Source organism: Telmatherina bonti, assembly GCF_933228915.1.
Source record: "Telmatherina bonti genome assembly, chromosome: 14".
Classification (NCBI taxonomy): domain Eukaryota; kingdom Metazoa; phylum Chordata; class Actinopteri; order Atheriniformes; family Telmatherinidae; genus Telmatherina; species Telmatherina bonti.
The window spans coordinates 14087776-14108254 of NC_136612.1; the positions used below are offsets into that span (position 1 = coordinate 14087776).

At 41.5% G+C, this 20479-nt stretch overlaps 1 protein-coding gene across 2 annotated transcripts in view; it reads left to right on the forward strand.

The window, feature by feature from the left end:
- The first annotated feature begins 6764 nt into the window (after window positions 1-6764).
- smurf2 (SMAD specific E3 ubiquitin protein ligase 2) overlaps window positions 6765-20479 on the forward strand; it is a 67118-nt gene continuing 53403 nt past the window's right edge. For both annotated transcript variants that reach the window (XM_079252491.1, XM_079252492.1), the window contains exon 1: window positions 6765-6892. In XM_079252491.1, the coding sequence (XP_079108617.1) occupies window positions 6841-6892 (52 nt within the window). In that variant the 5' untranslated portion in view covers window positions 6765-6840. The remainder of the gene's footprint in view (window positions 6893-20479) is intronic.

A 20479-nucleotide genomic window follows, 5' to 3' on the forward strand; every position in this document is an offset into this window, starting at 1 on the left:
CTGAGACAAAATAGAGTCCCAGTGCTGTGGAAAACCTCCTGCCTTGTTCCAGTGCCTAAAAAAACACAACCAGCTGAATCAAGTGACTACAGACCAGTTGCCCTGACACCTCACATCATGAAAGTCCTGGAGAAACTCTTACTGGCTCACCTCAACAAGCAAGTAAACACCTTTCAGGACCCATTACAGTTTGCATATCATAATGGACTTGGGGTTGAAGATGCCATCATATACCTGCTCCAGAGAGCACACTCTCATCTGGATCATTCAGGCAGCACTCTGAGGGTCATGTTCTTTCATTTCTCAAGTGCTTTTAATACCATTCAGCCTGCTTTGTTATGTGAGAAGCTCCATAAGTCCCAGGTGGATACCTCCACAACCACCTGGATCTATGACTAGCTCACAAACAGACCACAGTTTGTGAGACTGAAAGGTTGTGTCTCTGAGATGGAGGTCAGCAGCACTGGTGCACCACAAGGAACTGTTCTCTGGCCATTCCTATTCACTCTGTACACCTCAGACTTCCAGTACAACTGAGTCCTGTCATCTGCAGAAATACTCTGATGACTCTGCAGTTGTGGGGTGTATCAGTGATGGACAAGAAGCAGAGTACAGAGAACTGGTCAGTCAGTTTGTTAAATGGTGCGGTGACAATCATCTCATATTAAATACCAGCAAAACAAAAGAGATGATTGTTGACTTCAGGAGGAAGAAGAATAAACAAAGCACTGTTTCCATCCTGGGAGAGGAGGTGGAGGTGGTGGAGGAATACAAGTATCTTGGAGTTCAACTGGACAACAAACTGGACTGGAAATGCAACACTGACTACATCTACAAGAAAGGTCAGAGCAGACTGTACTTCTTAAGGAAGCTGAGATCTTTTAACGACTGCACCAAGATGTTGCATATCTTCTATAAATCTGTTGTGGAGAGTGCAGTCAGCTTTGCAGCATCTGCTGGGGTAGTAGCATCAGAACCAGAGACTTGAAGAGAATCAACAAACTGATCAAGAAAGCTGCTTCTGTGCTGGGAGTAACTCTGGAGCCGCTGGAGCTGATTGTCCAAAGAAGAATGCTGCACAAGCTGATGAAGATGATGGAGGATTCTTCACACCCTCTCCACAACACAGTGATGAAACAGCTAAGTGTGTTCAGTGAGAGGCTTCTTCAGGTCCGATGTAAGACTGAAAGATACAGAAGATCATTCCTGCCAGCAGCCATCTGCCTCTGGAACAAGACCTCCTCAAATTAATTATTATATACTACAATATAGAATTTCTCTTTGGGGATTAATAAAGTATTTTTCATTTCATTTAATTTCAGTTCAAGAGGGCAATGATCCCAAACACACCTCCAGACTGTGTAGGGGATGTTTGACCAAGAAACAGAATGATGGAGTGCTGCATAAGACAACTTGGCTTCCACAATCACTTGACCTTAACTCACTTGAGATGGTTTGGGCGGTTTTGGACCAAAGAGTGAAGGCAGAGCATCTAACAAGTGCTCAACATCTCCAGAAACTCATTTGAGGCTATTGATAAGCCATTCCAGGTGCCTGCCTTATGAAGCTGATAGAGAGAATGTCATGAGTGTGCCAAGCTGTCATCAAAGCAAAAGGTGGTTACTTTTAAGAATCTAAAATATAAAACACATTCTGATTTATTTACCACTTTTTTGTTTACTACATAATTCCACATAGTTCCTTAATAGTGTGGATGTACTTACTTGTACTCTGCAATAAAGAAAATAAAAAAAATAAAGAAAAAACACTAAGTGAGAAGGTGTGTCAAAACTTTTGACTGGTACTGCATATAAAGATATATTTATATCTTTTTTGATCAACTTGATTGATAATTGTTTCTGCTTTGCCAATAATATCCACTGGATGTCAGTCCTGGGGTCAATTTATCACACACTCTTCCGCTTCCAGGTCTGGCCTATCAGCTCTGACGCCAGTTCTGACGCCACTGACGTATAGCCAATCAAATTCCTTATCACGGCGACGTACCGCTTCTGGGTGTGGGATTTAAAATGGGCTTCAGAAAGCGCGTTTGTGTGCTAAAGCAGAAGAACCCTTGTTTTGTCCGCTTTATTTCTGGATGAACAATGGCAAAACGTGCCCAGAAACGAAAATACACGTGCGAAGAGGTGGTGGAGTCCCTCACACGGAGGGACAGTGATTTTTCAGAGGAAGACGTCTCTGACTCTGAGGAAGAAGATGCGGTTTCTGCAGGTGAAGACCATGAGAAGTAAGAGCAAAGTTTTATATACAGTTATATTATCTTTTTTTTTTCTTTATAAGCTGTTTAGATTATTTAAAATGAAAAGGAGAAATAAGTAAATATGTTGTTTACGGGGTTGGGGGCGAGTGCTTGTTTACTTTGTGCACGTGTGTGTTGAGATGTGTTGGCGGCGTTGTATTTGTTTTCTTTGTTCACCTTTTCACTGTAGATTCATTTACAGTGTTTCCTTTTGGCCTGCTAAAGAAGTGGAACCTGGTTTGTTTGAAAACTCTGTTTAAAAAACCAAGCACAAGACCTTCCTGTTTGTGTGGGTTTGTGCAGCCAAAGTGCATAAAAGCAAAAAGACCAGATGCAGCGGTTCAGCATCTATATTTCCATCCAGTTGCAAACATTTGTACATAAATACAAAAAGAGAGAAAGAACATCAGCTGGTATTGATTTATCTGTGTGATTGTGGCACACTTGTGTGTTAGAACATGCACTCATTACAGTCACAGTACTAATGTGGGATAAAAACCTAACTTCTTCTTGTTTGTATTTATTAGTCAGTCATCTGATTCTGAGTGGGAACCCACCAGGGGAGCGAGCAGAACTTCTTCAGATGAAGAAGGACCAGCTCCTTCCAGAGGAGCACCAAAACCCAGAGGGACAGCAGCAGCAGGGGAGAGTCATCAAGCCCAGGTTTGGAAAGCTGGCGTGGCATCAATTTGACCGTCTCGGAAAGGTGAAACCACTCTACGAGGAGATGAGAGCAGCCTGCTGTCAAAATTACCACCCAGGCCAATACATCTTCATCGATGAGAGCATGGCTGCCTCAAAGACGCACATTTTGCTCAAACAATACGTGAAGAGCAAGCTGGATCGCTTTGGCTTCAAGCTTTTTGTTTTAGCTGACTCCAGGAGTGGCTACACCTGGGATTTTTTTGTTTATGATGGTAAAAGTGAGAGTGCCAGTGGTAAGGGGCTGAGTTATGACACGGTAACGAAGCTGACAGATACATCGTTACTGGGAACAGGCTACAAATTGTTTGTGGATCATTTTTATACCAGTCCCAGGCTGTTTCTTGATCTGCTCCAGAAGAGGATTTGGGCCTGTGGAAAGATCAGAACGAACAGAGTCAGGTATCCCAAAACGAGACTGAATGGCCTGGATCGATCATCTCCCCGTGGTAGCGTCCGTTGGCTACGGGATGGACGCCTCGTCTTTGTACAGTGGCGAGACACAAGCGATGTCTTCCTCTGCTCTACGATCCACACAGCCCATGGGAATGACACGGTCAGCAGGAAGTTCAAGGACAGCAGTGGAAGCTGGAGTGTCAAGAATGTGCCAGTTCCTCCAGCAGTGAAGGATTACAATAGGTATGTACCATGTAGTATATATGCCTGGTATTTATGTCTGTTATGAATTTGAGTTGTATCTTATATTCATGTCTATTGTTAACTATACAGGTGCATGGGAGGACTGGGCGTGTCTGATGCGTTGATTGGATACTATCAACTCCTCCACAAAACTAGAAAGTGGTATAAGACTTTCTTTTATCACTTTTTGGACATTGCAGTTGTGAATGCCTTCCTTCTCCACAAAGACATTTGTAAGGAAAAAGGGGAAGTGCCAATGCACCAAAAGGCTTTCCAGGAGACCCTCGCTGAGCAGCTGTGGCGGGTGGGCTCACAGGGAAGCACACATGGGCCCTACCAGCAGACACATGGGCCCTACCAGCAGACACATGGGCCCTACCAGCAGACACATGGACCCTGCCAGCAGACACATGGGCCCTACCAGCAGACACATGGGCCCTACCAGCAGACACATGGGCCCTACCAGCAGACACATGGGCCCTGCCAGCAGACACATGGGCCCTGCCAGCAGACACATGGGCCCTGCCAGCAGACACATGGGCCCTGCCAGCAGACACATGGGCCCTACCAGCAGACACATGGGCCCTGCCAGCAGACACATGGGCCCTACCAGCAGACACATGGGCCCTGCCAGCAGACACATGGGCCCTGCCAGCAGACACATGGGCCCTGCCAGCAGACACATGGGCCCTGCCAGCAGACACATGGGCCAAACGGTGCTCATCACCGGCTGGTGTTCATCAGCGGTGAACGAACCGCTGGCCGTCTGAAATGTAGAAAGTGCCACTCAAAAACGCCCGTGAAATGCTCGACATGTGAGAAACCGCTGTGTTTTGTACCAGGAAGAGACTGCTACAATCAATGGCACAGTGAAAATATATGACAGCAAGACCCACTACTGTAAATAGTTTTGTCTTATGTAATATTTTGTCTTTTCTCTAGTAAAGCAGAGAGGAAAAAAATATTCCGACACTATTTTTTTTTCTCATTGTGACCCTAATACTCCGTCGTAAAATTGTGATTCTCACAATACTTTGATATTGCTGATATTTGTAGATTAAAAAAAAAAATGTATAAAACTTATATTTTTGCTCATAATTTGTTTAATTTCAATTAGAAAAAAACAACACAGTAGCCAGATCATTATTCTGCTCCTATAACACCCCAGAAGACAAGTAAAAAGATCAATAAAAACAATAAAAATCCATCCATCCATCTTCTGCCGCTTATCCGGGGTCAGGTCGTGGGGGCAGCAGCCTAAGCAGGGAAGCCCAGACTTCCCTCTCCCCAGCCACATTTGCCAACTCTGCGGGGGGGATCTCGAGGCGTTCCTAGGCCAGCTGAGAGATATAATCCCTCCAGCGTGTCCTGGGTCTTCCCGGGGTCTCCTCCCAGAGGGACGTGCCTGGAACACCTCACCAGGGAGGTGTCCAGGAGGCATCCTGACCAGATAGCCGAGCCACTTCAACTGGTTCCTCTCGATGTGAGCCCCTCCCGGATGACCGAGCTCCTCACCCTATTTCTAAGGGAGAACCCGGCCACCCTGCGGAGGAAGGGTGGCCTGTATACGAGATCTAGTTCTTTCGGTCTTGTCTTACAGCTCATGACCATAGGTGAGGGTAGGAACGTAGATCGACTGGTAAATCGAGAGCTTCGCCTTCTGGCTCAGCTCCTTCTTCACCACGACAGACCGGTACAGAGTCCGCATTACTGCAGACGCCGCACCGATCCATCTGTCTGGATTTTCTAAAAACTAGTGTTTAGGCTCGCATTCCTATCAGACTGCCTTGATGTAAGTTACCTCAACACATGTTAAATGTACACGAAAAAAAAAGATTAAGGACAAATAAAATTTAAAATAAAAGTTAAGGGAAAAAATAGAGATTAGGAAAAAATAGATTATGGAAAAAAGATTAAGGAAAAAATAAAATAAAAAATAATAAAAATAGATGAAGAAAAAAAAATAAAGATAGGTTAAGAAAAAAAACAGATCAAGAAAAAAAGATACATTATATTCATTAGATAGATTAAGGAAAAAATAAAATAAAGCAAATAATAATAAAAAAGATTAAGAAAAAAAGATATATTAAGGAAAATAAAATAAAATAAATAATTAAAAAAGAAAGATAAAGGGAAAAATAAAAAAATAATTAAAAAAGAAAGATAAAGGGAAAAATAAAAAATAATTTAAAAAAAGATAGATGAAGAAAAAAGAGATTATGGAAAGAAAGATAGATTAAGGAAAAATTAAAAATATATAGATTAAGAAAAAAGATAGATTAGGAAAAAAGATAGATAATGGAAAAAAGACAGATTAAGGGGAAAAAAGATAGATTAAGAAAAAACTACATTATATACATTAGATTAAGGAAAAATAAAGAAAATAATAAAAAACAGATCAAAATAAAGTAAAAAAGAGATTAAGAAAAAAATTATGGGGAAAAAAGGATGTATTAAGGAAAATAAAACAGAATAATAAAAAAAAAGATAGATTAAGGGAATAAATAAAATAAATAAATAAGATAGATGAAGAAAAAAGAGATTATGGAAAGAAAGGTAGATTAAGGAGAAAAATTAAAAATAATAATAAAAAAGATTAAAAAAATATAAAGTAAAAAAAGATAGATTGAGAAAAAAATATTGATTATGTGAAAAAAAGATAGATTAAGGAAATAATAAAATGAAATTTAAAAAAAAGGATAGATCAAGGAAAAAAACTAAATAAAAAAAGATAGATTTTGGAAAGAAAAAAAAAGGGGGTGGGGGGGAGATTCACGCTGACGCCACATGCCCCCAGAGAGTGCTGTCGTCACCGGTCAGCTCCCAGCAGCAGCAGCCGCCTCCTGAAGCGGGATCCACCGGCGGAGGCTCCGCAGTTCAGCTGCTGTCGACGAGCTGAGAGGAGGACTCAGACTCTCCTGAAGATGTGAAGAAAAACGCTGTGACCCCGCCGCAGCTCGTATACACTTGTGAAGCGGAGGAAAAGCCTTTATTATTTTCTTTTAGTAGATGCATTTTGCAGCAGCACTACCCCACACATTTTATTTTTCCTTTTCATCTTTTTTTTTTTTTTTTCGCATTTATGAGCTATCGTTGTGGCATTTCGGTCCACATCCGGGCCACAATGCTATGACTCCATTATTGTGTAAAACTGGCGGAGAGGGTTGAAAAACCTTGTTATTTTGTGCACCTAACGACATATTTAAACTACGTGCAGTGAAGGCTTGGATCAAGAGAAGATGTCTAACCAAGGAGTCCGGCGGAATGGCCCCGTGAAGCTGCGATTAACAGGTAGCTAGCAATTCTTTTAAATCCCCAAGTATATTCCCACACACCAACGAGGAAGGCTGCGTCTACTTGCTGGATGTGAACGCTTCCCATGGGCTACGGAGTTGGCTCACCGCCGGCTCTTTCTTTAGTTATTTTCACAGTTTTTCCAAATTACTGTAAGGTATTTTACACATTGGCTGCTTTTTTTTTTTTGTCGTGTTGCTTTTTATGGTAAAATGCACGACGGAGCTTAAGATAACGCTGAATTGTAATATGTTCTTGTCGTCAGTAACCAGCAGCCAGCTATAAGACGGGTCCCGGAGTAGTTTGCAATGCAGTTGCACTGGCATTGTGTTGATGCTGGCTAAATGAAACTAAAAACAAAGAATAAACAAAATAGAGGTGATAACTACGTCTGAAATTAATACATACACTTTTTATTTATTTATTTATTTAAAAAAAAAAGAAAAGAAAAGTAGGACAGGGCTGCAGCCAGACTGGGGCACAATTCAGCTGACAGACTGGCTCCCAGTTAAAGTTGGCTTGCTGACATTAGCCTGGTCAGAACAAAACACAGGCAACTCCACAGGTCATGAGAGCTTGCAAGTGCCACCAGGCAGATTGGAGAGTTTAAAAACTGAGGGGCAACTTGTCTTCTTTTGTTTGTTGGTGTAGTATTAAGCAGGTCAGGATTAGATTGAATTCCTGCAGGAACCAGTGACCCCCTCATTACCTGCACATCATGAGTCATCCTAAGACACTTTAATGTGATTTTAATGGGAAGAAAATGGGAATTTATAAAGCAACATGCTGTTGTGCAGGGAGGTGCGTGTCTACATCTCGCTCCCTCAGATGTTTGGCGTGTGTCTTTTCAACACAAACATTAGAAAAGGTTTACATGAAAGCAGCCGTGTTTTGACTGGGAGAGGAGGTCAGACAGCCCTCTCATCCTGTATTTATTTATTTTATGTGCGTCCAGGATCTAACCTGATTTCTGAATCCAATTCAGAGAGAGTCTCATTTCACCAGGAATGGCCACATGAAATGTTGATGTTTGCAAATGGAACAAGTGGACACATCTAGGTGGAATTTGTTTACAGGGAGCTAGGAAGGATGGCATTTATATGACAGGTCGCCACTTTTCCAACAAACAGTTGCTACTGTTATATCTCTTGAAACATAACTTTGTTTAGAAACCCTTCCCACCTTGGCTTTACTTTCTTTGTGTGTCTTCAGTATCCCTCAGAGACACATGACCGTGATATTTTCCTTTAGTCACAGCATCCATGTTGAAAATCTGGACTCCGATTGATTGTGAATTAGCTGGTTCTTGCAGCCCTACTAATGGGCTGCGGTAGTCTGGTGCTGGAATGCTAAGTATGCGAGTCCACCGTGAAAAATGACCAGCGAGACTTCACAGACCACTTCTCCTCTTGATGCTGAGTGACACTACGTACAGAAGTAATCTAACCCTTTTCGCTTTTTAGCTCTGCTTCTTAGTGCACTTACTCAGTTGTGTTGTTTTCTCTATTAATAGCAGTCTCTGCACAGACACTACTTTTCATTGTTGTATAATATTTTACAATGTCATCCACCTGAGTAGCTACAGTCATGCAAGCCCTCACTTTGTGAGCCCTGCAGCCAAGTCCCAGTTTTTAGCACAGAAACATAACTACATGCTCCATTGTGTCATTGTCTCTTGTGTTTTAGCCTGCTTTGCCACTTGGGGGATTTAAGAGCCTTAAAAAGTGTCGTTGCAACATTATCCCTGTATTTTGACATTTGCAGATGAGTCGAACGTCGACACAACCTGCTGCATCCTGTAGCTGTTTGTATTGAAGGCGTCTATCATTGCTGACAAACCCCTTCCTCTGTCCATTTGAACCAGATGTTGCATGTGTTTTGCAAGCTATTAAACTGAGCAAAATATCACAAGCAAGCTGCTAAAACCAACACTTGGGGGTGAGAAGTGCCCCTTGACAACTTGGGAGAGGTTTCCATTATATTGTACAGCTGATCACTCCTATATTAGGTCACACACAAACACAGCTAATGGTATAACGTGCGCAATCCACCGAGGCATAAATTACACCATGAAGTCACGGCTCATTGCTTTGTGTGATCATTCATAAATTCTGTCATGCTAACATAGCTCTCGGTGTAACTCAGACCACTTTCCATGCAACCATAAATGTGATGACACACGGCTGAATGCAAAGCCACGGAGCCACTTCTAATGTGATTAGGGCTTTGCAGAAAAGCGAACACGTCCCTCCAGCCTTCTGCAAACGTGGACTCGTAAGCCGTCTGCGGCGTCACATGAAATTTAACCTGTAAAAATCAGGAAAAGGTCAAAACCTAGCTGAAAAATCCACCAGTCACGCGCCAGAGCAATAAACAGACTGATGTTTGCTTGATTTTGGGGTTGGATTCACATTCTTGACGTTTATTGGGGTTTTTTCGTGCCTCATCTTGGAGGTTTATATGCAACTTGTCAAGCATATGGTTTGCTCATCTGAATTCTTTGGCGCAATGCAGACCAGCGAAGAGAGCTATCTCAGTGGGATTCCCTAAAATTCTTCCTTTGCTTTCCCACCTCTTCCTCTCTGAGTCACTCCTGTTCTTTCCGAATCCTAAGCCTCTTTCCTCTCAGACCAAAGCATATTTCACTCCCACCCGTTCTGACTGAGCTGCCTTGGCGCTCCGATTCCCGTTCTGTCTGATGCATTCTGCGGTTAAGTTTGTCCTGCTTTGCTTTTTTTTTTTTTTTAATTGCAGATGATTAGCAGTTCTTGGTGCCACAGCTGTTTCTACAAAAAGAGGTGGTTTATTTATTTATTTATTTATTTTCTAGAAGAACCTTTTAAAAGTTCATAGAATGGACACAGATGCTGCTTGGGTAGAAAAGAGACTTGTTTTACTGATGCAACAAAGACCCTGGGGGTTTCACGCTGCCCCACACTGTGGCTTTGAGTTAACGGCTTGAGTCTCCTTTATTTGGTGAGGATTCGCTTGGTCAGACTGTAGTCTACAGATGGGGGTCTTTAGGTGTTTGTTAATTGAAGGAGAAAACCCAGCAGCTGGGCACAGATGGGGCTTTGGAAAGACAGGACCCTGATGATCAAGAAGGTTTTAATGTGGTCTGTGCTGGCTCTCGCTGCACTGATGTGGTCTCAGTCAGAGCCGTTTTTACAGAGTGGTTGTATGGAAGTGATTTGGGTTCATCTGGGTGTTCAGACAGGATACATTGTAAATACGCGGTGATTAGCTGCATGTGGTGAACTGTACCGGCCCGTCATTGGCTCGCATTTCCAGAAAACTTTTCCACATTTTGCTTTGACAAGTTGCGAACGTAAACAAAACAATAATGGCGGCTAAAAGACGAGAGGAAAGAAAAGAAACGAGTCGGGGGGCGGGCGAATGGAAACGGGAATGTAACAAGCAATTATGGCACACGGTTTGTAAACATTTTCCTTCCTCCTGCCGAGAGCCTCCCATAATTTTAAATCGTTCCATCAATTAATTGACTGGCTGGAGTTGGCTTTCCTGTTGGTTCAGCTGCTCTGCGAAGAGGACAAAGCCTTCTGCGGTTGCTCTAAACTAAACCGCCGCCAGCGTCGGCCCAGAGGAGAGACCAGATGTAGAGAGCGGGCAGCCTCTCTGAGAGGAAGTGCTCCCCAGACCCCAACACTTGTCCAAACGTCACCCCTGACAGGTGGGAAGCAGAATAGTCCAGAATACCCTTTTTTGAGGTTCCCCTGTAATAATAAAGGGAAGAATTGCAGTCATAATACTCAGCAGGACTTTGGAGGTGCCGTGTGTTGCTTATCCCAGTTGGATTACTCACAGCTTCATCCTGTCGCGGTGTACAGCGGTGTGCCATTGATGAGTGGGTGGCAGATGTGGTTTTGGGGAGGCTGGCTCTTCCTGCTGAGTTGAGGATCAACACTTCATAATGGCGGCTTTGTCATATTCATTTAAAAACCAGTAATAATTTCCCGTTTCCTCAGACTGTGTTTCATTTGGGTGTCTGAAAGAAAAGCGAAAACCACCTACAGCTGCAGTGATCTAGCTGGAGGGTTGCTTCTGGAGTTTCCATTTAGGCTACAATTTTTGCATCTACCTATCAATAAAGTTGAAAAATTGTTTGTGTAATGCTTAAAAAGCAGGCAAAAACTTATCACAGGCAAATAAAATGTGATATAAATTAGGGCTGCTCGATTATGACAAAAGATATAATCACGATTATTTTGACTGAAATTGAGATCTCGATTATTGAACACGATTATCCTTTTATCTTTAACATGATTTTTTTTTTTACATGAAACCGGGACTTTAAAAAAAATGTCTTTAGGATTCCACATATTTTAGAAAACAAATAACATGAAGCTTTGTCTTGACAAAGTTCAAATACTGATGTAAACTGAATAGATAAACATAGGTAAGGATTAAACAACGCTGCGCGTCGTGGTGTTCTCGACTCCGCGTCGGGCATTATAACCGTCTAACACACAGTTACGAGTTTGTATTTCTTTTCTACAACATTTGCTGAAGTATAGGAACTATTTCATGTTGACCTGGATGTGTTTTTTTATGCCAAACAATCGCTGTCAGGCTGCAGCACGTTTCTCTGATTCACCTGTTAAAAGACAGCTGATCTGATCCAGCTGATTAACGCGTTGCTATGGTAACGCCCGTAAAGGAGGGATATTACAGTGACTTAACTTGCCGAACTACGTGTGCGTTTATACGAAAATAATGCAGCTGACAATGGTATAAGCTATGTTTAGGTGAACTTCCACAACCTACTGCAGTTATTCTACATTGAGACTGGCCGCCTGGGAGTGCTTTAGGACGGGAGAGGCTCCCGCTGCTCCTTCCTTACAGTAACTGCAGAACAATATGTGCCTTCAAGTCAGTCGCCAAAACACCAGAAAAGTCTCTAATAACTCCAGTAAAAGCTGCTAGATTTGTCACTTTCAACAAAAAAAGTCGATAGATTTAGCGAGAAAGTCGCCAAGTTGGCAACAGTGTCTGAATGAAAGCAAAGCAGCTGTGGGAGGAGTTTACAGCACAGCGCTGCAATGCCAGAGACGCTCGATTAGCAGCTGAAGACAGCAGGAGAGGAAACTGCAAAGAGAAAAATAATCGCACCCTTTTATTTTTATGATTGTTGAAAACCCAGATCGTAATTGAGATAAAAATCTGATTAATCGCTCAGCCCTAATATAAATGTGTTGATCTAACAGGGCTATACAGTAGACGCACCATTAAGTATTGAGAGCAGATGGAGTTCTTGATGCAGGTTGGTTTTCAGGAATCTGATTGGCTGCATCAGGAGCGTTGTTAACGTTTTATTTGAGGCCATTTCTTTGATTGACCTCAGCTTCACACCACAGGCATTGCATTAAGTGTTTTTACAAAGAATCTAAATGATTGCCTGAAGCTGTTCTGCATGACTGACCATCTTCAGCGCACAAACAAAATTCAGATGCAATGCCTGACTGAGCAGGAAGGTATGTAAAATAAGCTTTAGCAGACCTGGTTGGGACCTGCATCTCGAATGGCAATGAGTGGAGTTTGGTCTTGCATCGCTTGCTTCTGCTGTCAAGCTCGTGTTGTATTCTCATATCTGGTTTACTGGCTTGAAGGCAAGCCAGCTTCTGACACGTTAAACATAACAGCGATGAGTCTTCCCTACATTGTGTCATTCTGCAAGACAAGAAAGATGTTCGTCACTTTACATAGTCAGCATGCTGGAATTTCTGGTTCATTACAGTTCATAAAAGAAGTGTGCAGCTCTCTATTATCTATTCCCTTCAGGTTCATGAAGTATTTAAAGTGTTTCACAATGAGGAAGATGAGGATCTAAACCTTTCCTTGCAAACTCCAAGTCGTTTTTTCCCCCCTTATCCATCCACTTCAGAGGGAAAATGTGCAAATAGTGGGAACATCCCTGTGGCCTTGGAGAAGTGCTAATCCTTCTGGGTGGTTTGGGAAAGACCCTCTTCAAAGGCCCTCTCTGTTAACCTGGCTGTGGTTCCAGTGGGAACGAAACTGATTCTTTCCTGCAGGCTCTTCCATTATTCACTGTCAACATGTGACCCCCCCCCCCCCCCCCCCACTTCACTAGCGCTACTGTTTTCGTTCCTATTGTTCAGCATTGAAGGTATTTTTCCAATCAGAAATGACTGCGAACAAAACTAATGTCTGTCTGGAACACTGTAGCAGCCAATAGCATGCCAATGATGTAATAATCATACATATTCTAGATTAACATTTGCACATAAATAACAAAAAAGGTTTTATTTCTGGTAAATATAACCCTGTTAATGTGTCAGTACATCAGTGGCTGCAGTTATTGCATTTTCAAATGTTTTTTTCATACAAAGCCAATAACCACACCTTAAGCATAACAACAAGAAAGTGTAACTTTATTACAATATTGGCTTTAGAATATTTAAATGAGCCAAAATGATGAGATTATGGACACATATTGCCTTATTTGTTGCTACAGTATCCAACATTTTCCTTTTCTAGCTGTTTGAAGTGCAGCAGTAAATATTTGTGGACATGCTCCAGAGGGGAGCTTTGCAACTTGGCAGAAGTTTAGAAAATGACCTTTTAGCAGGTGAAAACACCATGTAATCCACCTGCAAATATTTTTTGACCAATAAAGATTTCTTTTGATGGTGCACTTCCACAGAATTTCAGTGTACGAAAGGCTTCGCGCCTGGTACTCGTACAGTCAACGCTTCTTGCACTGCGTCCTGTGTGCTCTACAGAAATACTTCTCCAGTCCTGAGTGTTTACTGCTGTCTTTATAGTTTGAGATGCTTATTTGAACTGTGGAGAAATTATTTTACGTAATCATAATTTGCAGTCACTGCTGTCGTAGAAAAAAACAAAAAGATTTGTTAGAGGGACGATGTTATGTGACATTGACAGTTCAGTCGTTGCAGACATTGTAGACCTGCATGTTATATTTATACTTTTTTATTATTATATTATATTATATTATATTATATTATATTATATTATATTATATTAATACTTATTTGTTCCCAATTTGACGTGGACGATACATTAAAACTATGTTACAACAATGTGTAAACCTGGCTTTGTTCGTGGGACACAAAGCCGTGATTTATTATCTAATAATATTGATGCTAAGTGCAATAAAACCAAGATTTAAAGGGGAACTCCATGCATTTGATTAGATTATAACTATGTTTATATGTTCAATACTCCTTCCATGGGATTCAATTTAGTTCTTTGCTGCACGGTTTACTTTGACCCTGAAAAAGTTATTTTGAATATGATGAGTGTTTACATTCATGATATGTTTGAACAAAGGGGAAATGTTTCTCCCATCTTTTAATAAGAAAATAAACAAAAATCTCAGATGATATATTTGTATGCATAACTACCGGATATGTTAATACGAAGCTATAACATAAACTTAACAAACGTTGGTGTGACAGTGACCTGGCGACCCCCTGAAATGATCTTTCTGTTCTACAGGGTCTCCTTTGGTGACTCTCTGAGAGGCAGCTTTAGACGATATGCTTCTCCATGCAGATTTCCTTTTGTGATTAAAACTACAACATTGAGCTTGTTACTTCTTCATTTGTTTGTAGGGATATCTGTGATTATTTTCCAATCCTTGCAGTGTGTCCAGGTGTGATCCCTCAGCAAGTTTGCTCAAAGTCTCATTAGCTCAGACAAACATCAACACACAGGTCATTTTTACGTTCTGCAGAAAGAGAGGGGTATGGCAGATGGCTGCATGACGGAGGAGGGTAACCGGAGATTCATTCCTGAACGTGCTGGCTCTGCTTTAAACCTGGATGGCCATGGGTTGATGCGATTAACTTTGACTAACCTCAAGCAGATGGGGGTGGTGGGCGGGGGTCTCTCAAGTTGTATTGGCTGAAGGGGAGTCCGTGTAAAAACCTCAAGACGCCGGCAGCTGACTGGAGACGTCTGTCCGTGCCTCAGGACTGCTGCTTGAGCCCCTCGAGCCCCTCTGAGGAGACGGGATCAGAAGAGAGATGTTTATATTCACACCAGATCGCATTTCAAATGGCATCTCCACTGAAGTTGAACAAATACACCACAGGATTCCTGTGTCGTAAAAAAAACACACATTTCCTCTGTTCTCCCACCTCCCCTAGCATGCTTTCTTTAGATTGTAAAGGTTTCTTAAAAAAGCCTCCTTTCAGTTTCACTTTTGGATGGACTTGGAGGGAGTGTAACGGCCTCATTGATGAGCATTGTGGTTTGCTTGCCAGGAAGTCTGCTGTAAAACTAATCTCCAGATCAAACCAAAACTAGAGGAGCCTGATGATTCAGCTCTCAGACAGACATTAGACACCGTGCAGTCATCTTAGTCATCGGGTTTAAAAATCCGGTGGAATATCCTTTCTTTTTCTGGAAGAGCACTTGTGCAAATTTAACATGCAAAGTTTAAGATGAAATCAGTCTGTCATCTCGGATAAATATCTTGTGCATCAATCCTAGTATTATCTCTTGTGATCATATCTTCAAATGAATCCAACTCATGTTTATCATTCTGTATCTGGTACTAAAGCTTGTTTTTTTTAGCAACAGACTTAAAATGACTCTCTTCTGCCTAAAGCCTTTTTTCTGCCTCTCAAACATGATTTGAAATGACTACAAGGGCTGTATATATTAGGGATGCACTGATCCACTTTTTGGGAGGTCCGATCCGATACTGATATCTGAAATTTGAATATCTGCCGATACCAAATCTGTTTATGTGAACATTATTGTGACTATGGTTATTATTGCTGTTATAACTGTGTAAGATTTCATTAGGTTGTAATAAATGACCCATCCTCTCTGAAGTTACCTCACCAATACAAATATAATAACATTACAGATCTAACAATTTCTACATGTTTTATTCTGATTTGGCAGATTTCACCTAAATACAACTATAAATGTTGATCCTTGTTTTGAAACAAGGATCAAGTTTTTAGTGCAACAAAAAATGTCACATTTTAACATTCAAGGCATTTATTTCTTTTAAAACACATCTGAAGCATGTCATCAAACACATCTGTGCTGGCTTGACTAGTGTGGTATCGGTACAGTTTTATTAATATCAAGTACGGGTACACACACATGGTATTGAGCCAATACTGATATCAGTGCATGTTTTATAGAAAGCATAAGTGTCCAGATGTGTAACTGAGTCAGTAAATTCACCTACAACACAAGATAAAATGTAAATGGTCATTTATTAAACAAAAACCACATCACTTTCAGAGCAATTCATCCTGGAATGAATAAAATAATTTCTGATGCATAATTGTGCAAAAACAAGAGCTATATAGTCAACCTGAGCAGTTTTATAGGTGCTTTATAAGAGGTGCTACACAGGTAAATATCCAAGGTAGCCATCAGTGATAGAAGAATCAAGGACATCCTCCCAGATTCCCCTCATTCACCATGAGGATCCAGACAGAAGTGAAGCCCATGATATATGAAAGGAAGAGTAAATACTTCAAAAATTAAACCTCCTCCATCTCCATGGAAAGCACCAGGACCTTCATCATTTTCAAGCAAAGACAGAGTCATAGAAAACACATTTAAGAGGTCGAAAATAAAACATTTGACCACAAAAATAAGAGATTTCTCTTCCCACAGTGATGAGACTGACATCTTTGTAATCTGACGCTCTGCTTTTACAGGACACCTTGGTTGGGTGCTTTACTTGAACTGGAGAAATCAGCAGAAGCGCTAAGGCTTTTTTTTTTTTTTTTTTTTTTTTTTTTTTTTTTTGCGCGACATTCCTGTATAATTGCTGGGGGTTTGAACTGTGTATGGTTTGGATGCCAGTGCTTGGTAGAGTCTTTTAGCAGAGTTTCTTATGATTTAGGTATGATACATAGTAGGATTAGTGCATCATAACATGCAAAAAGACCTTCTGTACTGCATGTATCTCATGCTGCTTCTTGTACAGGGGCAATGATCCCAACTCTGACAAATAGTTTCATCAGAGCTTGACCGAATTTGGGTCAGACACGACACGTGTCCCTTACACACTTTGAACTAGACTCTGCATGTTTTAAAAGCTGTTTATTGCATGCACCTACACACTGCATTAGATTGTAGCTTTTGATGATTTAGGTTGTTAGACAGAAAAATTGGAGAATGTTTGCTTGTGTCTCCATGTTGGCCCTGTGATGATCTGGCGACCAGTCCAGGGTGTACCCTGCCTCCCGCCCTGATTGTTGCTGGGATTGGCTCCAGCTTCCCCGCCACCCTGTACTGGATGGAGCGGTTTTTGAAAATAAGTGAATGACTATTAGTGGATATGGTTGTCAGGAGCTTTCTTCTGTCAATATGCTATGATTGTTGCTTTTTTAAAAGGCCCTCTTAGTCCAACACATTTATTGGCAAGACAGACTGTAGGAAAGGGGGTGGAGGGTATTGCTGGGTAGGTATGATGTAACACTGCTTCCAGAAGAAGTTTTGAGGTCATTCTTTGAAGCTAAAACTCCCAGGATAATAAGAAGGGAGCCATGTTTCTGGCTTCAGGTAACACCAACGTTTGGTGGTCGTCCACCTCTGTTAAACAGGTTGGTAGTATATGCCCCCTCCTTCTGACTCTGTCTTTACTTCAGCCTGATGCAGGTTTCTCCTCCATTACATCAGAGAGAGCGAGGGAGCCAAAAAAGCAAGGAAAGCCACGAAGCCGACCCAAACAGCTCGGGTCCCAGCCAGTGGTGCTGCAAGCTTGCAGAAGCCTGAGCTTATAATCCTGCTCTGCTCTCTGTTTTGACTTGCAGTGATGGCATTGTGGAAGACTTTGCTCGCCTGGATGACTCTCTGTTAGGCAGGCATCACGCAGAGGGGAAGGATGGAGGATGATGTGATGTACTATGCAGAGCTAAGAGGAATGACAGTGAAGTTGCCACTGTGGCATAGTTCCCCACTAACTCACTCGGTTATGCAAGTACAGGGGACTGTATCACTGAGGGAAAAGGTGACGAGAGATGGATGAAATGTTCTCATACTGAGGATGTTGCCAGCTTCTTTCCTTTCACATGTGGGGGTGTGTGTCAGGCGTGTTTCCTCTCATGTCGTCCAACAGGTTTTTGGAGGGATTTGAAGTCCATTGCATGTCTTGCTTGGAGGGTTTGTTCGCTATTGTGCTTTTTTTTTTTTTTTTTTTTTTTTTTTTTTTTTTTTTTTTTTTTGTCTGCATCCCCTCATTGTTTAGAGAAATGTTTGGTTAGACGCAGTCTTAGCTCGGCATAAACAGGTTTTCAGACCAGCATCGCAGTGACATGAGTGTCTGAGCCTGGCTCAGGTATTTAAATAACTTGTATTCATTTTCTGTTTTTGCGACTGACTCAGATAAGCAACCAGTCATGATGTAATCAGATTGTGCTAAACTGGGACTTGGCTGTGGATCCAGTTTGTGTTTATGTGTTAAGCATACATAAATCCATATTTTTACGATGCCGTGTTGTCCACATAGAAAATTTAATTAGCAGTTCTTAAAAAACACAACTATTGCAATAGCACCTAAAATAAATCCACAACAAGTTGAACATCCCGCTTAATTATTCATCTTGGCTGTAAGCCCAAACTTTAGCATTGTTTAATTATTGCTGCATTAGTTTCTTGCCAAAGCATGTCATCGTATTTTCACATCACCTGGCAGAGCCGGTGCTCTGCTTCCGTTATAACATAGGAGTTTCCTGGATGTAAATATCAACAACCTTAAAATCAGCTGTTGAATTATTTATTTGTGAACTCTGGAACAGCTAACCTGCCTTTTACAGCATTACAGTGTGAATATGACACACGGTAAGGACTAAATATTTCAACATCACATGACAGCTAGCGGTGAAGTCACGTCACAATCCAACACTTAATTAATTTTTCATTGACTGGACAGAAAAAAGGCTACGTTATAAATGTCCGGATGAAACACTTTAGTGGAGAAACTGCACTTATTCTTGAATTTTAAATCTCATATAACATGAAGACGTTTGCTAAACTTAGAGAAGTGGATCCATTTTAACTTGTAATATGAATGAGAAATGATGACGGATTCAGCCTGTTTGTGCGTTCCCGTGATATGCACCACATTGTCAACGTAACACCGCGTCAAGAAAAAATACTCTGGTAAAGTTGAAAGAAAAAAAAAACCCTAATATTTGTGTTTGATTTTCAGACAGTTAATGCTTTTTTTTTTTTTTCCCTGATGTGCACTCTGTCTGCTCAGCCTATGCACACTTATCTGTGTGTGTGTGTGAATCTGATCGGGTAGGCGGGGCGGTGGGTCTTGTAAGGAGGCTCGGCGCCCTGCCTGTAGAATAGTAGGCCAAACACTGATATCACTTGATGGCTTTTTATCCTTCGTATGAAAAGAATACGTGGGATTTATTATGTCCTCTGCTTTTTCTTTACTTCTCCTGGTCACAGGGATTTGTTGCTACAGATGACCTGGGGCATCTTTTGCTCCTGCAGCTGGAAGTGGGCTTCTAAGTGTTCTGTGATTCCTCTGCGGTATTTATTGGACGTTGCTGGGATTATCACCGCTTGTTCCTTTTCCACTTCTCAGTCTGAGACAAGATCATTCTTTCCTCTGCTAGAGAAGATGAAGCACGCCGTTGAATGACTTTATTTAAACTTGGAAAGATTTGTTCAGGATACTTTTTTTCTTCTTCTTCTAAATGCTCCTTTCTGGTTTGTTCTCAGTAATGATGATGCACTGGGAGAATCCGCTGCCCTTTTTCCTTTCTCATGTTCTAAATCTTGGAAATTGTAGGTCTGTATAGATGTATTAAAAGATTTTCCTGGCACTTCATGGTTCCATGATCACTCCACTGCCATCGGCTCTATATCTTAATGATGTGACCAGAAGAACGCTTACCAGATTTGCATATTACATAAGTGGATTTTTTAAGATGTGTAAAAGCAGACAAGGCTGAGATGTTTTCCTGCGCCTACAAGTCAACGTGTGGTTTGTGAAGAGCTGGACTGGGTTCCTGAAACTCTAACCTGCTTCCTCCTGACTGCAGTTTAAGGGCTGAAGTTAAGAGGTACAACAAGGTCCTGCTTTTGGTTTGAGCATGAGTGCGAGTTAATGATCTTTTATCATTCTGGAAGATAATCAGGGATTCCCTGCACTTCCATTTGGGTTCAAATTCCCAGTCAGGTATGCAGGTGGATAATGCTGGTAATCGGTTATGTTTTGCAACCTCACACACTTCCAGCCAACAATGTGGTTAAAGTACAGGAAACTTTTGAAGCCTTAAACTTCTTTGTGTGTGGTTGCAATCAGGATTAAGGATTATTTATGCTTCCTGTGTACATGTAAATAGGTATGTCCATGTCAGATGTCACTTCCTACTACATGCTGTCATGTGTCATTTTCTTTGGCATGGTTGTTGGGCTACACATCCACCATACCAGTAGTTCTCAGACTTTTTAAGCCACGGCCACAAAGATCACATATGTTGGTGTTCATGCCATGCAATGACTGAGTAAATTGTTGGATTTATCAAATGGGTTATCCTGCATCCTCTAAATGTGATGCTGGAAAACTTCAAATCTTCTTAA